This window comes from Rattus rattus, chromosome 1 (assembly GCF_011064425.1).
Source record: "Rattus rattus isolate New Zealand chromosome 1, Rrattus_CSIRO_v1, whole genome shotgun sequence".
Lineage (NCBI taxonomy): Eukaryota > Metazoa > Chordata > Mammalia > Rodentia > Muridae > Rattus > Rattus rattus.
The window spans coordinates 139,562,949-139,590,097 of record NC_046154.1 but is presented as its reverse complement, the minus strand read 5'-3'; the positions used below and the strand labels follow the sequence as shown (position 1 = coordinate 139,590,097).

General features: G+C 41.0%; 1 protein-coding gene across 1 annotated transcript in view; it reads left to right on the top strand.

Annotated features, from left to right (window-relative positions):
- Positions 1-27,149, top strand: part of Rp1 (RP1 axonemal microtubule associated) — a 241,262-nt gene that overhangs the window by 167,330 nt on the left and 46,783 nt on the right. The window contains exons 17-18 of the mRNA XM_032890524.1: positions 108-307; positions 20,997-21,083. Of these exons, the coding sequence (XP_032746415.1) occupies positions 108-307; positions 20,997-21,083 (287 nt within the window). The remainder of the gene's footprint in view (positions 1-107; positions 308-20,996; positions 21,084-27,149) is intronic.

Below are 27,149 nucleotides of genomic sequence, written 5' to 3'. Positions count from 1 at the left end.
CGCTCATCTTGATGTTCTTTGATATTCTTAGACTTCAATCTAATAGTGGGCTCTCTTAGCCTAATGTACCTGATTTGTCCCTTATGTTCTTCTCATACTCTGTACAGAAGAAAGCAGGCATTCACACAGTACTGAAACACTTCTGTCTGAAGAAAATTGGAAGGTCTTAGTGCTGACTGGAGATACAGGTACTCAAGCCAACGTCACATTGTGGGTGTATGGAGATGAAGGAATCACTGGACCAATCAGTCTTACCAAGGAGAGCCAAGAGCAGCTCTTCCTTCCAGGAAAGATGGATGAGTTCCAGGTAAGGAAAATCAGCAGTCATGTTATTGTTTGAACACTTCAAATATATGAAATAGAGATGAGAAAGAGACAGAGAGACAGAGGGGTGCGACAGCGACAGGCAGAGATAGACAGAGACAAAGAGACAGAATCAGTGAAGTGGAAAGAGATAAAGGCAGAGAAAGTGAAAGAGACAGAGACAGAGAGAAAAAAAGTGAGACAGTGAGTGTATAAAATAAACCTAGTCTGTCACGACCATAAGCTAATTTATTTTCTACTATAATAGTCAAAATAAACACATTTATTCGTTTCTCTTATACATGGAAGTGAGGAAGATTACATTAAAAAATTCTTTCTTTAAGGACAATTTCTTTAGGGCCATTGTCCTAAAAAAAATCATCAATCTAGTTAAAGTTGTGCCCTGATTACAAGATATGGGAAACTCTTGGAGTGATGGAAGCACGTTCTGCACTTTGATGTACTTTCAGATATTGCTCTGCCCATGGCCATTTAAACTGCTTTCCCACAAATGTTTTGCTGTGAGAGCTCTGAGCTGCTATGGCTTGAATATAGCCTGCTGTTGTGTAGTCTGTGGGAGCACTGGCCAAAAGTCAACAAGAGCAGTTAAATAGTACTTTACTGATTCTCACCCCCTGCAAGTCAAAAGCTGTATGGTTTTTCAGTGCATTAATTGATCAGCAGTTCCTTATCCTTGCGAGTGTCTTTGTACACTAAGGAATAGGGAATTATGGAGGCCAACCTTAGTCACAAGTCTGAAAAGGCTGCTTGGGGGTCCAGCAGCTAGCCTCTCTAATATCCAGTTAGTCTTGCTTCTTCAACTCTGAGCTTGGAGATCTACTTTTATGCTGATTAATGGAGTTTTACTAATGAAACATGGCTGTCCACAGTGTTGGAGGAACACTTTGATAAGGTGGTCACTCTCTCTAACATGTGTTTTGAATGGTTTCTTGGAAAGGATAGTTCTTAATTCAGAGTGCATGTTAGAATTAAAACCCCAAGTCATCCTCAGAAGCATGATGATCCTGATAATGTCATATGTATAGATGTGTTGATAAATTATCTCAGTGTTTGTCAGGAAACATTTCCCTAGGGTTGAATCTTAGAGGCTCATGATTGCACATTGGAATACTCAGAGAGCTGCCTGCACTTCATTCTGTTTGGGTGCAGTGTGAGGACTGAGATTTTTAAAAGCCTTCTGAGTGCTTCTAAAGTGCAGTCACTGTTACTAGTCCTGGTTCCAACACCAGAATGTAATCCAGGTGAGCTCAATTGGTTCTAGCTTCCAATATGACACCTGTGTGACATTGAATATGTCATTTAATTTTTCCATACCTGTAGGGCTCTGGTGCAGGGTGCTCTTCATGGAGATCTCTTGACTGGCTAGGTGCAGGTTCCAGAGACGGGGAGAGAACTCAGGCAGGGAGAGGGAACAGCTTTTGCTGCCCCAGCTGTCAGTTCTTCTCCTTTGCTCAACTGCTGCCACGTGGGTTGCCACGTGGGTTGCTCAGCCAGGTTGAGCCAGCAGGAGACTGACTAGCATGGTCATCGAGGGGTGCAGGGGAGTTTCTGGCAGGGATTTTGGGAGAGGAGATCTCTCCCCAAAGCGGCAGTGTTACAAGTCTTATCAGATGATGGAATCATTCCTGCACACCTTTAATCCTGAAGACTCTTAAATAAACTTTTTTTTTGAATGGGTCAGTGTCTAACAGCAGGTACTTCCTATTGGTTTGGCCTGAGAGCTTTGGGAAGTGGTATGGTCCTGCTTCTATGACTGATCTGTCTTGAGCCTATGTGACCTGTGGTCATGTCCTCACCTGTGGAGGAGGAGTTTGGGTCATTGCTCTAAGTAACTGGGCTGTCACAAACCTCTCTACAGGGGTTTGTGGGGGGGCTGCAGCTAGTGAGGCCCTAATCTAGGAGGCTGGAAATGCATCTGCCATCCCTTTTAGGGTCTCCCGGGTATTCGACCTGTCTTGACCAGGAATCAGGGTACCTTTCACTGCCTTCCACCCCACAATTCCCCCTTTTACTTTTTTAAATGAGGTATCATTTGTAGTGAAATGTTTTCGTGGTATTGAAGTACCCAAAGAAAACACTAAATAGGCCGGAGGGGTAGTGCAAGTAAGCTAGAGTGGTAATGAGGTTTGAGGGTGGGGGTTAGGAGGACAAAGTTTCATTGAACCAAGTAATTGTCCCATGTGTTGAATAGTATGAGGGTATTAACATTGTTTTTAAACAACATTAGCTTAATCTAGCTAGACATCATGTTTTCCTCACTATCATGTAAGTTTCCCCAAATTCAGTAGCCATTTCGCTTTGTCAAGAGAGTTCATCTGTAACTGGAAGGTCTCAAGTCTGTGGGTCTCAGCTGTCCTCTGTGGACCTCAGCATGTGTCTCAGAAGTCTTCAGTCAGATGAAGTGTTGTCCCAGGCAGGTCCAAGGAGATGGCGTTCAGTCTCGGCTGGATCTGTGGGAGCAGCACTGTAGATAAACCTGTAGGGTGATCACAACAGAGAAGAACACCAGCAGGGTGATGTCTGCATTGGATGGGTAGCATGGTTTAAACCTGTGATGGTTTGCTTGGGAACACATCATGGTCTGTTATGATCCTAGAAATGCAAGTGTGTTTGAGGAGTGTAGTCATGGAAGGCATCCTTTATCTCTGCTTTGGATGACTGAGGAAGAAAATACCATGTTAGTTATGTATCTGGGACACCAGTAACAGTTTGTCTGTGAAAAAAACTGGTTAATTAAGGATTAGTTGGTTTGACCTGTGGGAGTAGATTAGATGACTTTTAATCCTTAGAGGAAATTTTTTGAACATAAATTGAATATTAATCATGAAATAGGGAGAAAATAAACATTTAAATAAAGCGACATGGATGTTTTGGGTTGAGAAGCCTGAACATTGTCTTAGGTGTTCCTGCTAGAGAGAACAAGCATTTAAGCAAAGCCTGAAAACTTTCCCATTGTTTAGGCCGGCATAAGATGCAGTGGGGGAGGGGCCTGCTCTGCTGTGATGCTGCTGCTCTAAGCAGGTTGATCTCTGTGTTTTCCCCTGTTTGTTTTTTCTTGGCTGGTAAATCCTAAATGTAGATTGGAAGGAGATGAAAAGGCCAACTTCGAAGAAAAAGCTCAAAGGAGGAATAGAGTCTTGATAGGATAGCATAGTCAGGGGCAGAGGAAGTGAGAAGCAGTTGTTGGGTTACTGGTGGGTGGTTCCGCATCTGCTCCACTGCAAGGCATAGCCACTGGGGAGGCAGGGCACAGGGAGTTTGACATGCTTACCCCATGCTGCCACCGGGTGAGTGTCGGCTGTGGAAAACCATTCTATGGTTGGGGAACAGTCTGAGGTATGGGGACAGACAGCCAGAGCTGGCTCGAGTGGGGAGGGCTGTAACAAGACCCGGGGCTGTCTGGTTCCCAGGCTCCTGGACACTCAGGTGCCCCTGGATGCTGAGGAAAAGCTGAGAATGGAGTTGGGGCTCACCGGCAGGGTTTTCCCAGCCTGAAAGAAAAGGGGGAAGTCTAGCTGATCCCGTGGTGGGAATCCTTGGCTTGTCTGCAGTTGGCTGTAGGCTTGGGATTAATGGCGGCCACAGCTGGGAACATAGAGAGGCTTTCCACAGAAGATTAGTCCTTGGCTCTGTACTTGAAGGACTTCTCTACAGCTCCTAATGGCGGTGGGACTTCTTGGGGCGGGCCTGAGATTAAAAACCTTTTGCAGGGAGGAGTGTCTGGGAAGAAAAACTAATTGGCTAAGCTTCTAGGTCCTTAGGTACTTCATTATTATGAAGATCTGTCTATTGCTAATAGGGGGACATTGGCAGGGATGGCTGAAACGTGTGGTAAACTTATTTGTGGGGAACCCCAGGTTCACACTGTTTTGTTACTGGTCCTCAAATCTGTAGCACCAGCTGTTCTTCTACCAGCTGTGTGAGGGCTCTAAGCTTTTCCCTTGAGGCCACTGTGGGACTCAGATGCCTTTGTTAGAGAGACAATCAAGGCAGGTAGTATTAAATCTAACCGTGGCCCTTAGAATTGGGGATGATTTGGAGGAGGATTTTTAGGAACTCTTCCCCAAGCAGCAGCTCTTAAGACAGTGTCTCACAGCAGGCACTTCCAATTTGTTCTTCCTCAGAGCTTGGGAAGACCTCATCTACATATTCAGGGGTGTGGTCCTGTTTCTATGACTGATCTGTCTTGAGCCCCCAAAACATATCAGGATTCTCTTTATGTGTAGAAAGGGGGCAATGACTTCCATTCTTTATAAATCCTGGGATACTGTATGATAGAAAGAGTATGTATAAACCTTAAGAAAGAATCACATTTACTACACAGTAAATGCATTACATCAGTGCAAAAGTAATTGTAGCAATTTTACACTGCTGAAATTTTCTGTGTGTTATTAGAATGCCTTCTTAAATAAATATAGTTAAGTCATACATCATTTTAATATGTTTCCTTCCCTTTGTGATTTTGGTTAATGGCTTTCTGTTTGTTTTATATTTATTTTATACTATGGAAAGGATGTTACAGAAAAAAAGCAAATTAAAGCTATATTCTTTTTTATATATTGGATATTTTATTTATTTACAGCTTCTATGAATATGCTCCCACTCTAACCCACCCACTTCCAACTCAACACCTTGGCATTCCCCTACACTGGGGAAATGAGCCTTTACAGGACCAAGGGCTTCTCCTCCTACTGATGCCAGACAAGACCATTCTCTGCTACATATGCAGCTGGAGCCTTGGTCCCCTCTATGTGTACTCTTTGGTTGGTGGTTTAGTCGCCGGGAGGTCTAGGGGGTTTGGTTGGTTGATATTGTTGTTCTTCCTATGGGGTTGCAAACCCCTTTAGCTCCTTCAGTCTTTTTTTTTCTAATCCCTCCATTGTAGTCCCCGTGGTTGTCCAATGGTTCTCTGCAAGCATCCTTATCTGAATCAGTAAGGCTCTGGCAGAGGCTCTCAGGAGGCATCTATATCAGGCTCCAGTCAGCAAGCAGTTCTTGGCATCAGCAATAGTGACTGGATTTGATGGCTGCATATAGGATGGATCCCTAGCTGGGGAAGTCTCTGGATGACTTTTGCTTCACTCCCTGCTCCACTTTTATGAAGCATTTGGTTCATAACTTGTTAGTTTTACTGTGTCTCTGTCTAGTTTCTGTTTTCATGATCTGTCCATTGGTGAGAGTGGAGTGTTGAAGTCTCCCACTATTATTGTGTGAGGAACAGTGTACGTTTGGAGTTTTAGTAAAGTTTCTTTTATGAATGTGGGTCCTCTTGCATTTGGAGCATAGATGTTCAGAATTGAGAGTTTATCTTGGTAGATTTTTCCTTTGATGAGTATGAAGTGTCCTTATCTTTTTTGATAACTTTTGGTTGAAAGTCAATTTTATTTGATATTAGATTGGCTACCCCAGCTTGTTTCTTGGGACCATTGTTGGAAAATTGTTTTCCAGCCTTTTACTCTGAGGTAGTGTCTGTGTTTGCCACTGAGGTGTGTTTCATGTATGCAACAAACTGCTGGGTCCTGTTTATGTATCCAATCTGTTAGTCTATGTCTTTTTATTGAGGAATTGAGTTCGTTGATGTTTAGAAAATTTAATGAATAGTAATTGCTGTTTCATGTTATTTTTGGGGTTTTTTTTTGTAGTCGAATTATGTTTGTGTGATATCTTCTTTTGGGTTTGTTGCAAGATTACTTACAACAAGTAATAATTTCCCTCCTTGTGTTGGAGTTTTCCTTTGTAGGGCTGAATTTGTGGAGAGATATTGCATAAATTTGGTTTTGTCATGGAATATCTTGGTTACACCATCTATGGTAATTGAGAGTTTTGCTGGATATAGTAGCCTGGGCTGGTATTTGTGTTCTCTTAGGGTCTGTGTGATACCTACCCAGGATCTCCTAGCTTTCATAGTCTCTGTTGAGAAGTCTGGTGTAATTCTGATAAGACTGCCTTTATATGTTACTTGACCTTTTTTCCTTACTGCTTTCAATATTCTTTCTTTGTTTTGTGCATTTGATGTTTTGACTATTATGTGACAGGAGGAATTTCTTTTCTGTTCAAATCTTTTTGGAGTTCTGTATTCTTCTTAGTTGTTTATCTCTTTCTTAAGGTTAGGAAAGTTTTCTTCTATGATTTTATTGAAGATATTTACTGGCCCTTTAAGTTGGGAATCTTTGCTCTCTTCTATACCTATTATCCTTACATTTCATCTTCTCATTGGGTCCTGAATTTCCTGGATATTTTGGTTCAGAGCTTTTTCATTTTTGCATTTTCTTTGACTATTGTGTTAATGTTTTCTATGGTATCTTCTATAGCTGAGATTCTCTTTTCTATCTCTTGTATTCTGTTGGTAATGTTTCTGTCTATTACTCCTGATCGCTTTTCGAGGTTTTCTACCTCCAGGGTTGTCGCCCTTTGTGATTTATTTACTGTTTATATTTCCATTTTTAGATACTGAATGTTTTTGTTCAATTTCTTCATCTATTTGGTTGTTTTTTTTCTGCAACTCTTTAAAGAGTTTTTGTGTTTCCTCTTTAAGAGCTTCGATTTGTTTACCTGTGTTCATTTGTACTTCTTTAATGAAGTTAATATGTCCTTAAAGTCCTCTGTCATCATCATGAAATGTGATTTTAAATCCAAACCTTGCTTTTCTGGTGGGTTGGGGTATCCTGAACCTGCTGTGATAGAGGAACTGGGTTCTGATGATTCCAAGTAGTCTTGGTTTCTGTTGCTTAAGTTCTTGTGCCTGCCTCTCACCATCTGGTTGTCTGTGATGTTAGTTGGTCTTGCTGTCTCTGACTGGAGCTTATTCTTCCTGTGAGCCTGTGATCATAGGAGTCAGAGCACTCTTGGGAAACGAGCTGTGTCTGGATAGGCTTTGGATCTGGAGGCTGTGTCCTAGGCCTTAGTTCTGGGTGCAGATGGAGACTGGAAACTAAAGCTATATTCCTATGTGAATTTAAAATGGGTCATAAAGCAGTAGAGGTGTTTGCTACTTCACAACATATTTGACTCAAGAGCTGATGATGAACGTACAGTGCAATGAGGGATGGTTTAAGTAGTTTTGCAGAGTGGATGAGAACCTTCATTATCAGGAACCAGTGTCTCAACATCAATGACTAAGTGAAAGCCCCTTTCAAACCTGATACATTTACAGCTACAGGAGAAGTAGCCAAAGAACTGAGAGGTGACCACATGGAGCAAACTGAAAAGGTAAAAAGACTCATGGGTGCCTATGAGCTGGCTGGAAAAAATTGTCACTTTTGAACTATCATTTTCTCTTAATTCTATTCAGTGATGAATGAATTCTTGATGAGATTGTGGCATGTGATAAAAAGATTGCACACAACCAGAAGCTCCCAAGCTTTTTCCAATGGCAAACTTGCATAAAAACAGTCATGGTCAATTAGATCATCTATAGCAGGGCTGTCTATGATAGTTTCTTGAATATCAGTAAAACCATGTCTGAGAAATAGGCTCAGCAAACTTATGGGTTGCACCATGACTGCAGAAGCTACAGTAGTGTTGGTCCAATGGAATGGACTCATTTCTTTCTCATGATGCCTCACAATCTCTAACTGCATATGGGACAATCACCGAGACAAAGGATGAAGATATTGGGCTAGAAAGTTCTGTCTCATCCACTGTATTACCCTCATTTCTGCCAACAAAACCTCTTCAAGCCTATCCATGACTTTTTGAATGGAAGACCTCCCAGAAAGCACAAATTTTATGTCATTTGAATAAAAAAATTATTTATTATCAGCAACAGTATACAATGGTCCCTAGTTTGATCAATTAAGATGTATTTTTGTTTAGTTATAATAGCCAAAAGTTCATAATCTGCAAGCACAATTCGTTTTGTATCAACCTAATTGTAATTGGTAAAGAACAGAGACCCTTGGGTCATAAACATGAAATTAAGATTAATGAATATATTATTAGTTTCTTTACTTTGGATGAAGTGCTTATACATTTTCCAGTAATGGAGGCTGGGTCTACAAAGCCTCTTGAATTTTGCAGATGTATGGACTCTAACATATTAGCATAGCTAACACTAGAGGCCAATGTGGCTTACAAAATATCAGGTCCTTTTCTATACCCACTGGCTCAGAATCTAAGTTTTAGTAAGATCCTCATATTCATCAAAGGGAAAATCCACCAAGAGAAAGTCTCAATTCTGAACATCTATGCCCCAAATGCAAAGGCTCCCACATTCATAAAAGAAACTTTAGTAAAGCTCAAAACACACATTGAACCTCATACAATAATATTGGGAGACTTCAACACCCCACTCTCACCAATGAAAAGGTCTTTGAAACAAACTAAACAGAAACAGAGTGAAACTAACAGAGATTATGAACCAAACAGATTTAACAAAACATTTCATCCTAAAACAAAAGAATACACTTGGTTTTCAGCACCTCATGGCATCTTCTCCAACATCGACCACATAATTGGTCACAAAACAACCCTCAACTGATACAAGAAGATTGAAATAATCCCATGCACCCTATCAGAACAGCATGGCATAAAGCTCGTCTTCAATAAGAGCAAAAGCAATAGGAAACATACATACAAGTGAAAACTGAACAACTCTCCATTCAATGGTAATTTGATCAAGGATGAAATAAAGAAAATAAGACTTCCTGGAATTTAATGACAATGTTGACACATTATACTCGAACCTATGGGACACAATGAAAGCAGTGCTAAGAGGAAAATTCATAGCACTAAGTGCATTGATAAAGAAACTGGAGAGATCTTACACTAGAAACTTAACAGCACACCTGAGAGCTCTAGAACAAAAAGGAGTAAACTCACTCAAGAGGAGTAGAAGGCAAGAAATAGTCAAACTCAGGGTTGAAATCAACCAAACAGAAACAAAGAGAACAATACAAAGAATCAGCAAAAGCAAAAGTTGGTTCTTTGAAGGAATCAACAAGATAGATAAAACCCTAGCAAACTAACTAAAGGGTCCAAAGCCAGTATCCAAATTAACAAAATCAAAATGAAAAGGGAGACATAACAACAGAAATGGAGGAAATTCAAAAAATCATCAGATCCTACTACAAAAGCCTATACTCAACAAAACTGGGAAATCTAGAAGAAATGGATTGTTTTCTAGACAGGTACCACATACTAAAATTAAAACAAAAGCAGGTAATAGAAAAATTCATTAAAAACCTCCCAACCAAAAAAAAAAAAAAAAAAAAAGGAACAAAAGAAAAAAGTCTAGGGACAAATAGATTAAATTCAGAATTCTACCACACCTTCAAAGAAGACCTGATACCACTATTCCTCAAACTGTTTCATAAAATTGAAACAGGAGGAATACTACCTAATTCATTCTATGAAGCCATAATTATTCTGATATCTACACCACACAAGGACCCTACCATAAAAGAGAACTTCAGACTGATCTCGCTTATGAATATTGATGTGAAAATACTCAATAAAATTCTCACAAATCGTGTCCAAGAATATATCAAAACCATCCTTCACGATCAAGTAGACTTCATCCCAGGGATGCAAGGTTGCTTCAATATAAGAAAATCCATTAACATAATCCACTATATAAACACTCAAAGAAAAAAAATCACATGATCATATCCTTATATGCAGAAAAAGTATTTGACAAAATACAACACCCCTTTATGTTGAAAATATTGGAGAGATCAGGAATTCAAGGCCCATACCTAAACATACTAAAAGCAGTTTACTGCAAACCAACAGTCAATATCAAATTAAATGGAGAGACACTTGAAGCAATCTCACTAAAATCTGGGATGGGACAAGGATGCCCACTCACCCATATCTTTTTAATATAGTACTCAAAGTGCTAGCTAGCACAATAAGACAACAAAAAGAGATCAAGGGGATACAAATTTGTAAATAAGAATTAAAGGTATCATTATTTGCAGATGATATGATAGTATATATATATAAGTGACCCCAAAAATTCTACCAGAGAATTTCTGTAGCTGATAAACAACTTTAGCAAAGTGGCTGGATATAAAATTAACTCAAATAATTCAATAGCCTTCCTTTATACAAATGATAGACAGGCTGACAAAGAAATTAGGGAAATAATTCCCTTCACAATAGCCACAGATAATACAGGGGTAACTCTAAGCAAACAAGTGAAAGACCTTTATGATAAGAACTTCAAGGCTCTCAAGAAAGAAACTGAAGAAGATCTCAGAAAATGGAGAGATCTCCTATGCTCATGGATTGGCAGAATTAATATAGTAAAAATAGCCATCCTACCAAATGCAATCTACAGATTCAAAGCAATCTCCATCAAAATCTCAACACAATTCTTCAAAGACATGGAATGAACAATTCTCAAATTCATCTGAAAAGACAAAAACCCAGAATAGCAAAACCAATTTTTTTTTTTTTAACTTTTTTTTTTTTTATTAACTTGAGTATTTCTTATTTACATTTCGAGTGTTATTCCCTTTCCCGGTTTCCGGGCAAACATCCCCCTAATCCCTCCCCTACCTTATGGGTGTTCCCCTCCCGACCCTCCCCCCATTGCCGCCCCCCCCCGCAACAGTCTAGTTCACTGGGGGTTCAGTATTAGCAGGACCCAGGGCTTCCCCTTCCACTGGTGCTCTTACTAGGATATTCATTGCTACCTATGAGGTCAGAGTCCAGGGTCAGTCCATGTATAGTCTTTAGGTAGTGGCTTAGTCCCTGGAAGCTCTGGTGGCTTGGCATTGTTGTACATATAGGGTCTCGAGCCCCTTCAAGCTCTTCCAGTTCTTTCTCTGATTCCTTCAACGGGGGTCCTATTCTCAGTTCAGTGATTTGCTGCTGACATTCGCCTCTGTATTTGCTGTATTCTGGCTGTGTCTCTCAGGAGCGATCTACACTTCTGCACTTCTTTGCTTCATCCATCTTGTCTAATTGGGTGGCTGTATATATATGGGCCACATGTGGGGCAGGCTCTGAATGGATGTTCCTTCAGTCTCTGTTTTAATCTTTGCCTCTCTCTTCCCTGCCAAGGGTATTCTTGTTCCCCTTTTAAAGAAGGAGTGAAGCATTCACATTTTGATCATCCGTCTTGAGTTTCATTTGTTCTAGGCATCTAGGGTAATTCAGGCATTTGGGCTAATAGCCAGTTATCAATGAGTGCATACCATGTATGTCTTTCTGTGATTGGGTTAGCTCACTCAGGATGATAGCAAAACCAATTCTTAACAATAAAAGAACGGCTGGGGGGATTACCATCTATGACCTCAAACTCTACTACACAGCAATAGTGATAAAAACTGCATGGCATTGGTACAGATGCAGACAGTTTGATCAATGGAATCAAATTGAAGACCCAGAAATAAAACCACACAGTTACGCACGCTTGATCTCTGACAAAGAAGCCAAAAATATACAATGAAAAAAAAAAAGCGAGCATCTTCAATAAATGGTGCTGGTCTAACTGGATAGCTGTATGTAGAAAAGTGAAAATAGACCCATATTTGTCACCATGCCCAAAGCTTAAGTCCAAGTTGATCAAGGACCTCAACCTAAAATCTAATACAAAGACTCTAATAGAAGAGAAACTTGGAAAGAGCTTTGAACTCATTGGCACAGGCAGAACAAAACCGAGAATTCACAGTAAAGGAATCTTGAATGGCTGAGAAGCACTTAAAGAAATGTTCAAAGTCCCTAGTGATCAGAGAAATGCAAATCAAAATAACCCTGAGATTCTGCCTTACACCAGTCAGAATGGCTAAGATCAAAACCTCATGTGACAACAGATGCCTATGAGGATGTGGAGAAAGGAAGCACTCCTTTATTGCTTGTGTGATTGCAAACTGGTACAACCACTCTGGAAATCAATTTGGAGGTTCCTCAGAAAATTGGAAACAGACCTACCTAAAGATCCAGAAATACCACTCTTAGGAATATACCCCAAAGATGCCCCAACTTACCACAAGGGCACATGTTCCACTATGTTCATAGCAGCCTTATTTGTGATATCCAGAAGCTGGAAACAACCCAGATGTCCCATGACAAAAGAATGGATACAGAAAATGTGGTTCATTTCACACAGTGGAGTACTACTCAGTTATTAAGAATGAAGACATCCTGACTTTTTCAGGCAAATGGATGGAACTAGAAAATGTCATCCTGAGTGAGGTGACCAAAAGGAGAAGCATGGTATAGTCTCACTAGAAAGTGGATATTAGCAAAAAAATAAATAAATAAAAATAAAAATAAAAAAAAATAAAAAGTACAGAATACCCAAGATACAGTCCACAGAACTCTAAAAGGTCAACAAGCTGAAGGGCCCAAGTGAGGACACCTTAGTTCCACTTGGGAGGGAGAAGAAAGCAACCACAAGGGGGGAAGGAAAAGGATTGGAGGAAAGGGAAGAGGGGAACATGATTTGGTACTGGAGAGGGGGAAAGGACTGAAGCCCTGAGTACCAGCAGAAGGAATGGAAACAGGCAACCTCAGGAGGAAGGAGGTTGGAAAGACCCTGTAGAGTGTACTAGAGACCTGGGAAGTGAGAGACTCTCAGGACTTAAAGGGGTAGACCCTAGATGAAAGGCCTTACAAGGGAGAGAGAACTTATTGAATACACCTCCAGAACAAATATAGGGCATCAAGTGAGGGATGGGGTTGCTATCCCACAGCCAAAGCCCTGCCCCGTAATTCTTCCTCTCTGAAAGAAATGCAGGGATGGAAATGGAGAAGAGCCTGAGGAAGGTCCAGCGACAGGTCCAAAGTGGGTTCCAGCTCAATGGAAGGCCCAAAGACCTGAAACCATTACTGAAGCTATGGGGAATTCACAGAAAGGGACCTACCATGATTGCTTCCAAAAGAACCAGCAAGCCGCTGAAAGAGTCAGATGCAGATATGTACACCCAGCCAATGAAACAGCTGACCCCTCTGGTTGAATTAGGGAAAAGCTGGAGGAAGCTAAAGAGGAGGGCAATCTTGTAAGAGCACCAGCAATCTCAATTAACCTGGACCCCTGAGAACTCTTAGAAACTTGATCACCAACGTGAGCATACACCAGCTGAGAGGAGGCCTCCAACACATATACAGCTGAGGACTCCCGGGTCTGGGTTTAGACAGAGAAGATGCACCTAATCTTCAAGAGACTGGAGACCCCAGGAAGTTTAGAGGTCTTCTGGGGTTGTTGGAGACAGGGAGGAGTACAGGGGGCTTGGGAAGGAGGTATGGGATGTGGAACCCTTGAGAGTGGACTGGGAGGGGAATAAAATCTGGAGTGTAAAAATAAATAAATTAATTAATTAAAAATCCATTAATTTACCAAAAAACAACGACAATAACAACAACAACAAAACAGATTCTCACATAATGTCTGTGTACTAAAGTTTATGGGGAGTATGAAGAATTGGTGCTAGTGCCTCTTGGTAATTTGATAATCTTAAATTAGGATTAGTTAGCTCATCCCCACTCTTTAATCTGTGGGAATGTTTCCTGTACTCCTTTGCATTGCATAATTTGTCACTTTTGAATTCATCTTTAATTTCCACACGTTCAGCCTTCAAGTATGCATATGTCTTTGAGGACAGTGTGGCAAATCTGATCAAATAGACGTCAGTTAACGTTTTATGTTACTAGAGCCTGGTGTGTATACAGTGTGTATGCCTAAGAAAATTACTTATTGGAGCATGTTCATCCAATAAAGTAGACTCCTTGAAGAGCCTTCCTTTCTGTAGACTGCTAGGCCGTGGGAAGAAACCATGCATTGTGGGAAGCTAAGGAAGTTATGAGTGTGTCAGGTCATGAGTGGGTGTGTGTTACTGACATAAGCCACCTGGGCCAAGGATCAAAGCCACTGACCCATGGAAGTTGGCAAAGTATTCCTCCTATGTGAGGCTCAGAGGGTTGATACGACTTTATTATAGTATAAACATGTGCCTTCAAAGAAATTCTTCTCCATGTTATACATTTTCCAAAGATGGAAACTGTCCCATTGCTTTTGTTTTTCATATCTGTGACCTTCACAGCATCTAGATTTTTATATTAAAAGTATTATGTCTGTGGTCATTTGGTCCCCATAGACTTAAATACTTGATGCATGGGAAGTGGCAATATGAGGAAGCCTGGCCTTGTTGGAGTAGGTCTGGCTTTGTAAGAGGAACTATGCCATTGTGAAGGCAGGGTTTGAGGTCTTCTATGCTTAAGCTCTGCCCAGCATGGAATTGCAGGCTTTTCCTGTCTGCTTTTAGATTAAGATGTAGAATTTTTAGCTCCTTCTCCAGTACCATATCTGCCTGCACATTGCCATGCTTATTAAACCTCTGAAACTGTAAGACAGCTCTAATTAAATGTGTGTTGCCTTGGTAATGCTGTTTCTTTAAAACAATGGGAACCCTAACTAAGAGACAGAAATTGGTACCAGGAGTTGGGTATTTCAGTGATAGACCTGACCATGCTCTTGTTTGGAGGAATGTGGATTTAAGGATTGTGGTTTGGAAAAGCAATGGAATGCTTTAAGTGGGGCTTAGTGAGCCATACTAGTAGAAGCATGGGAGACAGTAGTGCTGAGGGTTATTTGAGCAGTGAGGATCTAGCTCAAGAGGTTTCAGAGAAAGAGAATTTTAGTATATTGCTTTGAGATATTTTTTGTGATATTTATTGAAGAACGTGGCTGCTTTTTGCCCTTGTTTGAAGTTTGCTTGCAATATAGCGGCCATGCTTATAAGGATTTATAATGAAAAGGAAATCCTGGCATGGTGGTATAAGTCTTTAATCCAAGTACTTAGGAGACAGGGTCATGTAGATCTCTGAGTTCAAGGTTAGTCTAAAGAGTGAATTCCAGAACAATCAAGCTTAGGTCATGAATGATCAGAAGACATAATTAATCAAGGGGGGGTGTTCTAGTCCCACCAAGCAGCAGAAATTGGCAGCTTTTGCCAAGTGATTCTGGCTTTAGAACCAAGGATAGAATTTTTCTCTGAGACTAAGGAAAGTGTCTAAGGCTTGAAATATACCAGGGGTGTCTCTATATGGAGGCCCAGAGAGGCCATTATGTGAAGCTGTGAAAGTGAAGTCTAGATTGCTTTGAAGACCCCAAAGATGTTGGAGATGCCAGAGCCATGGGATACCTGCCATGGAGGGCTGCTAACAGAGAGTGGAAACAGCCCAAGAGAAAGAGATGCATTACAGTCAACAAAACTGAAATGAGTTGAAGATTTGAAGAGCATTGTGACATCAGATATGGAGATGCAGATTTTGGAGTTTGCCTACCTGAGCTTTTCTTTTGTCCAGTATCTCCCCACTGTGCTCCCTTCCACACATTTTAGTATGGCAATGTATATCCTGTGAAATGATATGTTGGAAGTGTGTTATCTGCTTTTGATTTTAATTTTATAGGGGATTACATTGAGAGATTGCATGAATGTGAGAAGTATCTTTAAACTTTAGGCTTGTAAACATTGTTGAGACTGTGATAGACTGTGGAGACTTTTAAGCTAAACTAAATGCATTTTACATTATGTTGTGGCTACAAACCTATGGGGGTCAAGGGAGTGGAATGTGTTGGTTTGAATAGGTTTGGCCCCATAGGTTTGTTTGAGTGCTTGGCCCATGGGGAGTGGCAACATTAGGAGGTATGACCTTGTTGGAGTTGGTGTCCCCTTGATGAAGGAAGTGGTCATTGTGGGACAGGCTTTGAGGTCTCCTATGCTCGAGTTTTACCCAGCATGGAATTGCAGTCTCCTCCTGGCTGCCATTGGATCAAGATGTAGAACCTCAGCTCCTTCTTCAGCACCATGTCTGCCTACGCACTGCCATGATTTCTACCATGATGATAATATACTGAACTTCTGAAACTGTAAGCCAGTCCCAATGCAAAGTTTTCCTTTCTAAGAGTTGCCTTGACCATACTGTCTCTTCAAAACAATGAAATCACTAACTAAGGAAATGTCCATTCAATATATAAAGAAAATATGGGTCAAAGATGTGTGCTATAATTTGCTCAATTAAAATAATTACAAGCATTTCCACTGAGCTCACAGGAATTCCAAAGCCATTCCTCCAAAGTAAAACTAACCAAATGCATATGTTTGTGTGGAGAATTGCTTCTCTTCCTTGACCTATAATATCCATTTTAATGGAAGAGTTGATGTTGGGGTTTAAATCTCAGCTCGCATCCACACAGAACACACCAAGTCAACATGGTTCCATGTGGAAAGGTTTAATGAGAGAAGAAGAGTAGAAGAAGAGAGGAAAGGCTGCTCATGAGCACATGGAGGGAAAGGGGACAGGATGAGGAGAGAAGGGACAGGGAAGAGGTCAAGAGAGCAGAGCAGAGCAGAGCAGAGAAGAGAAGAGAAGAGTAAGAGAGTGAGGAGGGGCCAAGCAGACCTTTATATAGTCAGGCACAGCTGGCTGTGGCAAGACAACTGTGTCTGGGGTGGGGGAGCATACCTGGCTGTTGCCAGGGAGCTGTGGGCATGGAGCTTAGACAGAATACCAACATTCCCCCATTTTAGTTTAATATTTTTTAATTAAACTAAAAAATTTAGAAAGACGATGGTGGAGCAGGAATTGGGTCATCGTGATCTCTGACTACTTCCTTCTTGATTTGAGGCCACGTGTCTCTAGGGAACCTAGAAAAGGGGGTATGGGATGTTTGTCCAGTCTTAGAGTTGGCTGTTTCCTTGTTGTCCAGGATCTGTGGAATCATTTGAGGATAGGTCAGAAGGAACAGGTCCAATAGAAATGTCTGTATCTGTGAGAGGAGTTTGGACATATGAAAGTTGCTTTTCTGAGCTGTCCTGGGTGTAGTAAGCACCTGGACTTGACAAGATGCTGAAACACACAACACACACACACACACACACACACACACACACACACACACACACACACACACACACACACACATATTTAGTATAGATTGAGAATAAGTGTATTTGGGAGAAAAGAAAATTTTTTTCTTAGATGTACATTTGAAACCCAGAGGAATCTCACCCTTTGGAATAGGTAATAAGTAGAAACTTTAGGCAGATGTACTTATCTGGGTGGAGTCTATTTGGTCCATGAGAGGTAAGTCTGAGTGGGTTTCCTGTAGCTTATAGGTTTACAAAAGAGACAACAACATGAGTTAACAACATGAACATTCTTTAAGATAAGCTTTTTTGTGGGGCAGAAGGAAGAATTTGTCCTACAGAATGTGTCCTGGATGTCTTAAAACAATTTGCCATTCCAAAAAGACAGAGAGAGCAGTTTCCAGATCCTATTTGGAAAGACTGTTTGGCAACAGAGGGGTTCTGGACCTCCCAGACTTGGGGGTCTACCTGAGAAGCTGGTAAAGGAAGCCACATGCCCGTGTTAGTAGGTTGGCTGGCTAGAGGGAGCAGAGGGGCTGCTGGCGAGCTTGAGTTTAGGCAAGTGGGTGGAGCAAAATGAGGATCCCAGCTTAGCTAGAAGATTCTTCCCAATAAGGGGACCGGGCATGTTGGCACCACCAAAAAGGAATGGATGCATTCCTTTTGCATCCTAAAATGCAGCTAAGTGGTGAGGTTTGGTGAGGAAGGTAAGGTTATTCCCCTACCCCAACGACATGGAAATGGGAGAGAGAAATGGGTCCACAGAACTCCATTAGGACTGAGTAAGTGGCCCCAGTGTCCAAGAGGAAGGAGGTGGGCTGCCCACATACCATGATGGTTACCCAGTGTTCTGCTAGTGATGGCAGTGGTAAGGTCCAGGGAACTCAGGTCCCTTCAGTCGTCCATAGCCAAGCCTAGGAGATCCACTGGAGGGTTATCTGGATGTGATGTCCCTTTGTCCCGCACAACATAAGGGCAATTGACAGCCCAGTGTCCCTCTTGATAGCACCTAGAACAGAGCCTCTTGGCTTGTGGAAGTTAGGGCAAGCCCTCGCCCAATGACCTTGTTGACCACATTTGTAGCAGGAGCCTGGTGGTCTCCCAGCCCTAGAAGACCAAGAGTTCCAGGCAGTGGCTGAGGCTGGTTGGACAGCCTTTGCCAGCATATGGTACTTTAGTCTGCGAGCCTTCTCATCTCTCCCATGGTACACTTTAAAGACCGGTGCCCAAACTTCTGCCTGTGGAGTTAGAGGCCCCCTTTCTAGCTTTTTAAGTTTGTCTTATAGGTTGGGATAGCTCTGGGAAAGGAAATAGGCCACCAAAAGTTGCTTACCTTCTTGGTTTTCATGGTCCCTAGTACTGTATTGCAATAAAGCCTTTGTAAGGTGTTCTAAAAATTGGGATGGGTTTTCCTGTTTTTCCTAGATGACCTCTTGCAACTTTTCAAAATTCACTGGTTTTAAGACTGTCCTGTAAAGACCAGCTAAACTACCACCTGTGGAATTGTAATTCCATCGGGGATCTTGGTCAGTTACAGCTTCAGATCCAATTGGGTATGCCCATCTGCATGTATTCTTGCCTGCGCCTAAACTCACTGGTGTTCCTCAGGAAGTAAATTAGTAAGGGTCATATGTCAAGACAAGGTAGGAATGAAAAATCTGCAGAGCAAGGGAGAGACTCCAGCGCGTGTGCTCAGGAATGCACAGCTGAGGCACTGGTACGTGGGTGGCTGTGTGAGCCTGCTGGAAAACACAGTGTGAAAGCTGTTTTTCTCGAGGCTGTGGTGGACTGAGCACAGGAGCAAAGTCCCAGACAGAAAGAGAGAGCTCGCTTGCACGTAGGTCTTAGCAAGCAGAATTCCTGGCAGAACACAAGGAATGGGGCCAGACTCACTTTTTCTGCTGCTGTGAACCAGGGACTGCAGCATCAGGCAGAGGACAGAACCCCACTCGAGAGAGTGTGCCAAGTGTAGGGGTTGCACGCTAGTGGGAAGGCAGGTCTCACAAACAGAGTCCCTGGCAGACACAAGGGACAGAGCCAAATCTGCTTTTCATGAGGCTTACCAGGAGCTGCAGCAGTGCAGCAGCAACAAGGAAGGGAGGAGGGGGAGCTCTAGGGGTGGGGCCAGACAGAGATGTTGTTTTCTACTCAGTATAAATTAGACCAAAACATCCCAGGGAATAGGGACAGGCGGCGAAGACAGACCCGTAGGTGAGACTAAGGTTTACTAATTGCCGCTACCAGTGCTGGAGTTACATTTGGAGTCAGTGCTCCTGAACCAGAGAGCAGTTCACCCAGACCCAGCCTGGGATTTTTAAACTGTCTTTTAAAAAAAGGGGAGGAACAAAATCTCACCCAAGGAAAAAGGTCCTAGAACGAGGGTCAGTGAAAGGATCTATCCCCAGGGGCAGCACAGGGATAGCTCCAGGCTTAAGAACTCTCCCTTGAGACCATATGTACATCATAGAAAGTCAAGCTCTGAGATAAAGAAAGTGCACAGAGGTCGAGTAGGTCACCGCTCATCAGCACGTGCTTGAAGAAGGTGTCCTCCTTGCCAGGCAGCTGTGTGCAGGGCATTACAGCAATGGGGAAGCCTGCTGAACTGACCAGCCAGTACTCAGGACATAGGTTGCTTCAGTGCGATGCCACATGAAACGGAACCCAGAGGGGGGTTAGATCGAAGAGGGTTGGTAAGGGCGGGTCTAATTGATCCCACGTGGCAAGAGCTGGCACCACGTGGTGAACCACAGAGGGCAGCAGTTCACGCAGAAGTCTGTATGTGCACCAGCGGCGGCAGCAACTCACGTGTTGGAAGTCCTGAGTCTCACAGCAACCAGCAGGTGGCGGTGTCCAATGGTACAGTGGAGGCCTAGAAGACACGGTGATCCAATTCTTGTGCACGCAGCAGCAGACTCAATGGCAGGACACACAGTGGTGCAGGGTAGTAGCAGCGCGCATCTCCATTCCTCCTCACTACAGCCCCTCTCCAGCACACGGCCCATGGTGAGCGACTGCTACTGTGCCCTGGGCCCAGAGTGGGATGCAGGCCAGCAGGGTAGGTGGCAGAGTGGCGGGTGTGGCACAGGGAGATCAAATACCACATACGGGTCACCAATGTTGGGGTTTAAATCTCAGACAGAACACACCAAGCCAACATGGTTCGCATGGACAGGTTTAATGAGAGAAGAAGAGTAGAAGAGAGGAAAGGCCAGCCATGAGAATGTGAAGGGAAGAGGAGGGGATGGGGAGAGAAGGGACGGGGAAGAGGGCTAGAGAGCAGAGCAGACCAGAGAAGAGTAAGAAAGGCCAAGCAGCCCCTTATATAGTCAGGCACAGCTGGCTGTTGCCAGGCAACTGTGGGGCAGAGCATACCTGGCTATTGCCAGGTAGCTGCTTAGACAGAATACCAACAGTTGAAGAGGATTTTCAAAGTAGAAGGAAGCTCTGGAGTCACAGGTCCTTTCTATAAACTTGGAAATTTTATGTTTGATTTTATTTGGTGAAAATTCCTTTTTTCTTCTTAAAATTAAAAACCCTTCTTTCTGTCACTGGCATGCAAAAGTGTTGGTTTTAGCGAGAAATATGTGGTAGCTAGAAAGCACACCATGTTCTTTATCCCATTCCTTCCTTTGACTTCCTTTTGCATATGTCTAGTCAAGTTAACGGATATTTCTTTCTCGTCTTGTGTTTGTGAGTTTCATGGACAAGCATCTGAGAGGACTTTCTTCTGCAAGGCTTTCTAAGAGTATCGCAACCATCAGCAAAGTACATTCAGTCTGAAAAAGAGCAAGAACATTGTAATGTGTGTAATTTAAAATGTCTTGGTAATTCCCCTCTTTGCTTTTCATCCAGGTTGTACTAAGAGGCATTGGAGAGATATACAAGATCAGAATAGGACATGATGGAACTGGTGGGCAACCAGAATGGAGCTTAAAGAGGGTAATGGCTTTCCTTTGTGCTTCATACTTAATGCTGATGAAAGGAACAAGCAGGTCACACAAAGAGTGGGCACTGAAAATCCTGTTCAAATTGTCCTAAGTAATGTAAACAACAAATTGTGGACATACCCCCAATAGTACTTCACTATGGTGAATTATATCTTAGCAATAGTATTTTATAGTAATATTTGTAAAGGTAACTTATTAATGGGTCAAACCTGAGGAATATAGCAAAGTGTAAGAATCAAATGACATTTTTATTTTGTGATCTCTATGACCACCTCACTAGTTCATGGTCTTCACAACTTTTTTTGTGAATCTCTTCCATGCATGCTTGTATCTTCATTCTCTTTCTTAAAAGTACAGGTATATAGAATCCACCTTTTTATAAATATAAATGTGTGTAAAAGATAAGTATATTACTATAATATATTATATAATATACATGGTATAATAATATGAGTCAGTACATTAGTATAAATACTTATATTCAAATGTGCATCTTTTATGTTTTTTAATTAATAATTTTATTCGTTTACATTTCAAATGATTTCCACCTTTCCAGTTACTCCTCCACAATCTCCCCATCCCATCTCCCTTCTCCCCCCTTTTGCCTCTATGAGGGTGTTCCTACAGCCCATCCACCCTCTCCTGCCCCAACCCTCTAGCATCCACTACACTGGGGCATCAAACCTCCATAGGACCAAGGGCCTCCCTTCCTATTGATGTCAGATAGAGCAATCCTCTGCTACATACGTATCTGGAGTCATGGATCCCTCCATGTATACTCTTTGGTTGGTGGTTTAGTCTCTGGGAGTTCTGGTGTTTCCAGTTAGCTTTGGGGGTTCATATTGTTCTTGCTATAGGGTTGCAATCACCAGCAGCTCCTTCAGTCCATTCCCTAGCTCTTTCATTGGGGTCCCTGGGCTCAGTGTAATGGCTGACTGTGAGTATGTGCATCAGTTGCTGGGAGAACCTCTCAGGGGCAGCTATACTAGGCTTCTGTTAGTAAGCACTTCTTGGCATCAGCAATGGTGTCTGGGTTTGGTCTGCAGATGGGATGATTCCCTAGGTGGGGCAGTCCCGAATGGCTTTCCTTCAGTCTCTGTTCCATTTTTTTATCCCTGTTTTTCCTTTGGACAGGAACTTTTGCGGGTTAAAAATTTTGGGATGGATAGGTGACCCCTCAACTGGGGGCTATGCCTATCTGCTGGGGGTGATCTCTACTGGTTTTATCTCTCCTTTGTTGGCTATTATAGTCAAAGTCATCCCCATTGGGTCCTGGAAACCTCTTGCTTCCCTGGCATCTGGTTTGTTCTTGTGTCTATCTCCAGTTCTTCATCCCCCACAGCTATACATTTTTATTTGATTTCCTGACCCTCTGTACTTCTCTCCCCTCTCTTCTCTCTGATCCTGCCCCCCTCTTTGCCTCACTCTCCTCTCTCCCTCCCAGGTACTTCCCTTCCTCTAACTTCTATGATTATTTTATTCCCCCTTCTATGTAGGATTGTAACATTTACACTTTGGTCTTTATTCTTCTTAGGCTCGATATGGTTTGTGGGTTGTATCTTGGGTATTCTGAGCTTTTGTGCTAATATCTCCTTACCAGTAAGGACATACCAAGTGTTTTCTTTTGTGTCTGGGTTACCTCACTCAGGATGATATTTTCTAGTTCCATCTATTTTCCTGCTTATTTCATGAAGTCATTGCTTTTAATAGCTGAGTAGTGTCCCCTGTATAAATGCACCACATTTTCTGCATCCACTCTTCTTTCCAGTGACAGCTGGGTTGTTTCCAGCTTCTGGCTCTTATAAATAAGGCTGCTATAAACATAGTGGAGCATGTGACCTTGTCATATGTTAAGGATCTTTTGGATATATGCCCAGGAGTGTTTTAGCTGGGTCTTCAGGTAAAACTATTTCTAATTTTCTGAGGAACCCCAAGATTGATTTCCAGAATGGTTGTACCAGATTGCAGTCCCACCAGCAATGGTGGAGTGTTGCATTTCCTCCACACCTTCACCAGCATCTGTTGTCACCTGTGTTTTTGATTTTAGCCTTTCTGATTGGTGTGAGTAGAATCTCAGGGATGTTTTGATTTGCATTTCCCTGAAGACTAAAGATGTTGAACATTTCTTTAAGTGCTTCTCAGCCATTTGAGAGTCCTCAGTTGAGAATTCTGTTTAGCTGTGCACCCCATTTTTAAATAGGATTATTTTCTGCAGTCTAAGTTCATGAGTTCTTTGTATATTTTGGATATTAGCCCTCTATTCGATGTAGGGTTGGTGAAGATCTTTCTCCAATCTGTTGGTTGTCTTTTTGTCCTATTGACAGTGTCTTTTGCCTTACAGAAGCTTTGCAATTTTGTGAGATCCCACTTGTCAATTGTTGCTCTTATAGCATGAGCTATTGGTGTTCTGTTAAGGAACATTTCCCCTGTTCTGAAGTGTTTGAGGCTCTTTCCCAATTTCTCTTCTGTTAGATTTAGCTTATTTGGTTTTATGTGGATGTTCTTGATTCACTTGAACTTGAGCTTTGTACAAGGAGATAAGAAATAGATCGACTTGCATTCTTCTACATGCTGACCACTAGTTGAACCAGCATCATTTGTTGAAAATGCTGTCTCTTTTCCACTGGATGGTTTTGGCTTCTATGTCAAAGATCAAGTGACTATAGGTGTGTGGGTTTATTTCTGGGTCTTCAATTCTATTTCATTGATCTACCTGACTGTCCCTGTACTAATACCATGCAGTTTTTATCACTCTTCCTCTGTAGTATAGCTTGAGGTCAGGGATAATTATTTTTCTCCAAAAGTTCTTTTATTGTTGAGAATGGTTTTCACTATCCTTGGTTTTTATTATTCCAGATAAATATAAAAATTGTTCTTTATATCTGTTTGAAGAATTGAGTTGAAATTTTGATGGAGATTGCATTGAATCTGTAGATTGCTATTGGTAAGATGGCCATTTTTACAATATTAATCCTCCTAATCCATGAGCATGGGAGATCTTCCCATCTTCTGAGATCTTCAATTTCTTTCTTCAGTGACTTGAAATTCTTGTCATACAGATCTTTCACTTGCTTTGTTAGAGTCACACCAAGATAGTTTATATTATTTGTGAGTATTTTTGAAGGCTGCTGTTTCCATAATTTCTTTCTCAGCCAATTTATCCTTTGAGTTCAGGAAAGCTACTGTTGTTAAAGTTAATTTTATATCCAGCCACTTTGCTGAAGTTGTTTACCAGGTTTAGGAGTTCTCTGGTAGAATTTCTGGGGTCGCTTATGTATGCTAAGTGACTATATATTATATCATCTGCAAATAGTGATATCTTGACTTCCTCCTTTCCAATTTTTATCCCTTTCATCTCCTTTTTGTTGTCTTATTGCTCTGGCTAGAACTTTGAGTAATATATTGAATAGATAGGGGGAGAGTGTACAGCCTTGTCTAGTCCCTGATTTTAGTGGGATTTCTTCAAGTTTCTCTCCATTTAGTTTAATGTTGGTTTTTGGTTTGCTGTATATTGCTTTTATTATGCTTAGGTATGGATCTTGAATTTATGATCTCTTTTTTAAAATTTTTTTATTAATTTTTATTTATATGAGTACAGTGTAGCTGTTTTGAGATTACCAGAAGAGGACATCAGATCCCATTACAGATGGTTGTGAGCCACCATGTGTTTGCTGGGATTTGAACTCAGGGCCTCTGGAAGAGCAGTCAGTGCTCTTAACCGCTGAGCCATCTCTCCAGTCCATGATCTCTCTTTAACATAAAGAGGTGTTGTATTTTGTCAAAGGCTTTTTCAGCATCTAATGAGATGACCACTTTTTCTTTGAATTTGTTTATATAGTGGACTTTCTTTTATGAAATCAAATCATCTTGTAGATACATTGGTAACCCATTTATTTATGGTTGTAGTTAATTGTATCAATAATGTATGCTAAATGCTTGCCATATGCCAGCTATTGTACGTTACTTAACAATAACTCCTTGATTTGCCTACCCTTGATGTTTCTATTTTATAGATGAGAAAACTGATGCTAAATGAAGTCAAATAATTTTGCTACAATTGTTTAACAAATGGTCATCTTGTACAGAGTTCTCTAGAGATCCTAAATCATTAGCATTTGGCCATTATTTTTAAAAATAATAATTAAACCCTCAGTGGTCCTTACATTTCTAAATGGAAGCAGTAAATTATGCTGAAATAAAATGATGTAGTTGGATTATGAATGTCTCTGCTTTAAAAATCTACATCTGTCTTCGATTTGTTTATAGTGTGTGATACGTTATTAAAAATATGAGATTTTATATATGGATACCACTGGTACAATCTGACAATATTTTTCTATTTTAAGTATTTCACAATCTTGTCTGTGATCTTTGTTCTTGTATCTTTGGTTGTATAATGAAGATAAATAAGAAACTTAATTTTGATAATGAGAAACTTAATTTTGAAATGTTTGATAAATTTATATATGTTTTGCTTGTTACTATTGTATGTCTGTGTGTTTTTGTAAGAGAGAGAGAGAGAGAGAGAGAGAGAGAGAGAGAGAGAGTCTTTGCTGATGTATATGTCACAATGTGTAGGTGTCAGAGGTTAATTTTGTACTAGATCCTTCCCATTAGTTTGATGCAGTTCCAGGGATAGAACTTGGGTCCTTAGGCTTGAGCACCAAGCATATCTCTGCACCTGTGAATCATGATTAGCATACATACAATTCAAAAATGTAGCATAAGAACACATACGTACATTGTGGTTAAGTTAGCTCAGAAATCTTTTGAGCAACTGGGATAGCCCCGTATTGTGGTTGATACCTTAGAGAATGGTAGGAAATTATCAGCATTGAAAGAATTCAACAGAGAGACAGGAATGAACTTCCCTCATTTGGGTTTTCAGATTAACATCCCAAGCAGAACCCGTTTTAGGAGGAGGCACTAAGTTCCAGGAACCAAGAAAAGGGACTATCATTACCCTTGCTCAGTGATAAAGACCTCTGAATAGTAGAGTAAAACAAAAACAAATAACAGATCTATCAAATGAATTCATCAGCTAGATCTATAAACAGCAAAGTGATATGAAAGAAGCCATATCTGTAATCTCTTTACAAGTGGCTTCAAGTTTATAAGAATTGCAGTGATGAAAGTAATCCCTACTTATTAACCTTTGCCCATCTGCTTCTTTATTCTTTGTTAGGATGTAGGTATAATGTGTGTTTTATTATTATATCTTACTCATCATTATAGTCCCCTTTACCAAGTGTGCTTCTACCTTGAACCAGTCATCATGTGAGGGTTGCCAAATGGTAATTTTTTGACTATGTTTTTACTTCTGTATTTCCTGTCATTCTTCTATGAAACAGAACTTTCTTTTTCCCTTGATTAAACATTGTGTTTGTTTATGTAGCCAGCTTTTCATATCTGTGGACTCTGTCTCTGCATATTTAGCCAATTATATGTGAAAAAAATTGTTAAAATGAAAGTGTTTTTCGTGAAAATTCCAGGCTTCTTTGATAATTATTTCCTAAACTATCTAACAACTGGCTATGTTGTATTGGTTATTACAAATAATTGATAAATTATTTACGTTATTTATGAGAGTATAGCAAGGATTTTTAAAAATATCTTATTATAGGATTAAATATTCTCTAATATTCATGTTTATGGGACTCTTGAAGCCATCTCTGGCATATCAACAGGTGTCTATACCAGCAAAATCTTATTTCAATAGACTCTGTTCTGCCTTATTTTGATGCCAAAATCATTCTTGACCTTTTAAGCTTCTATATCCTTTTGACATGTTGCTATTCAGTTTAAGAGGGCCTCTTTACTTTCTCATGTAAAAAGATGTTTCAGTCTTATTAAGTGTTTTCTTTAGTCATGTCTTGGAATCAGTTATATTTTCAAGAAACCCTAGCAAAGAATATTAAGGATAAAAAATTAAGTAGACACTCTGAGAAGTTATTTTTCATTAATGTTCAGGCCCAGAGGATACTTTCTCAATGTAATGCCTGAACATAATTATGCTCCACAGGAAATGTGTCCACGGTGAATTCCACTGTGTAATACT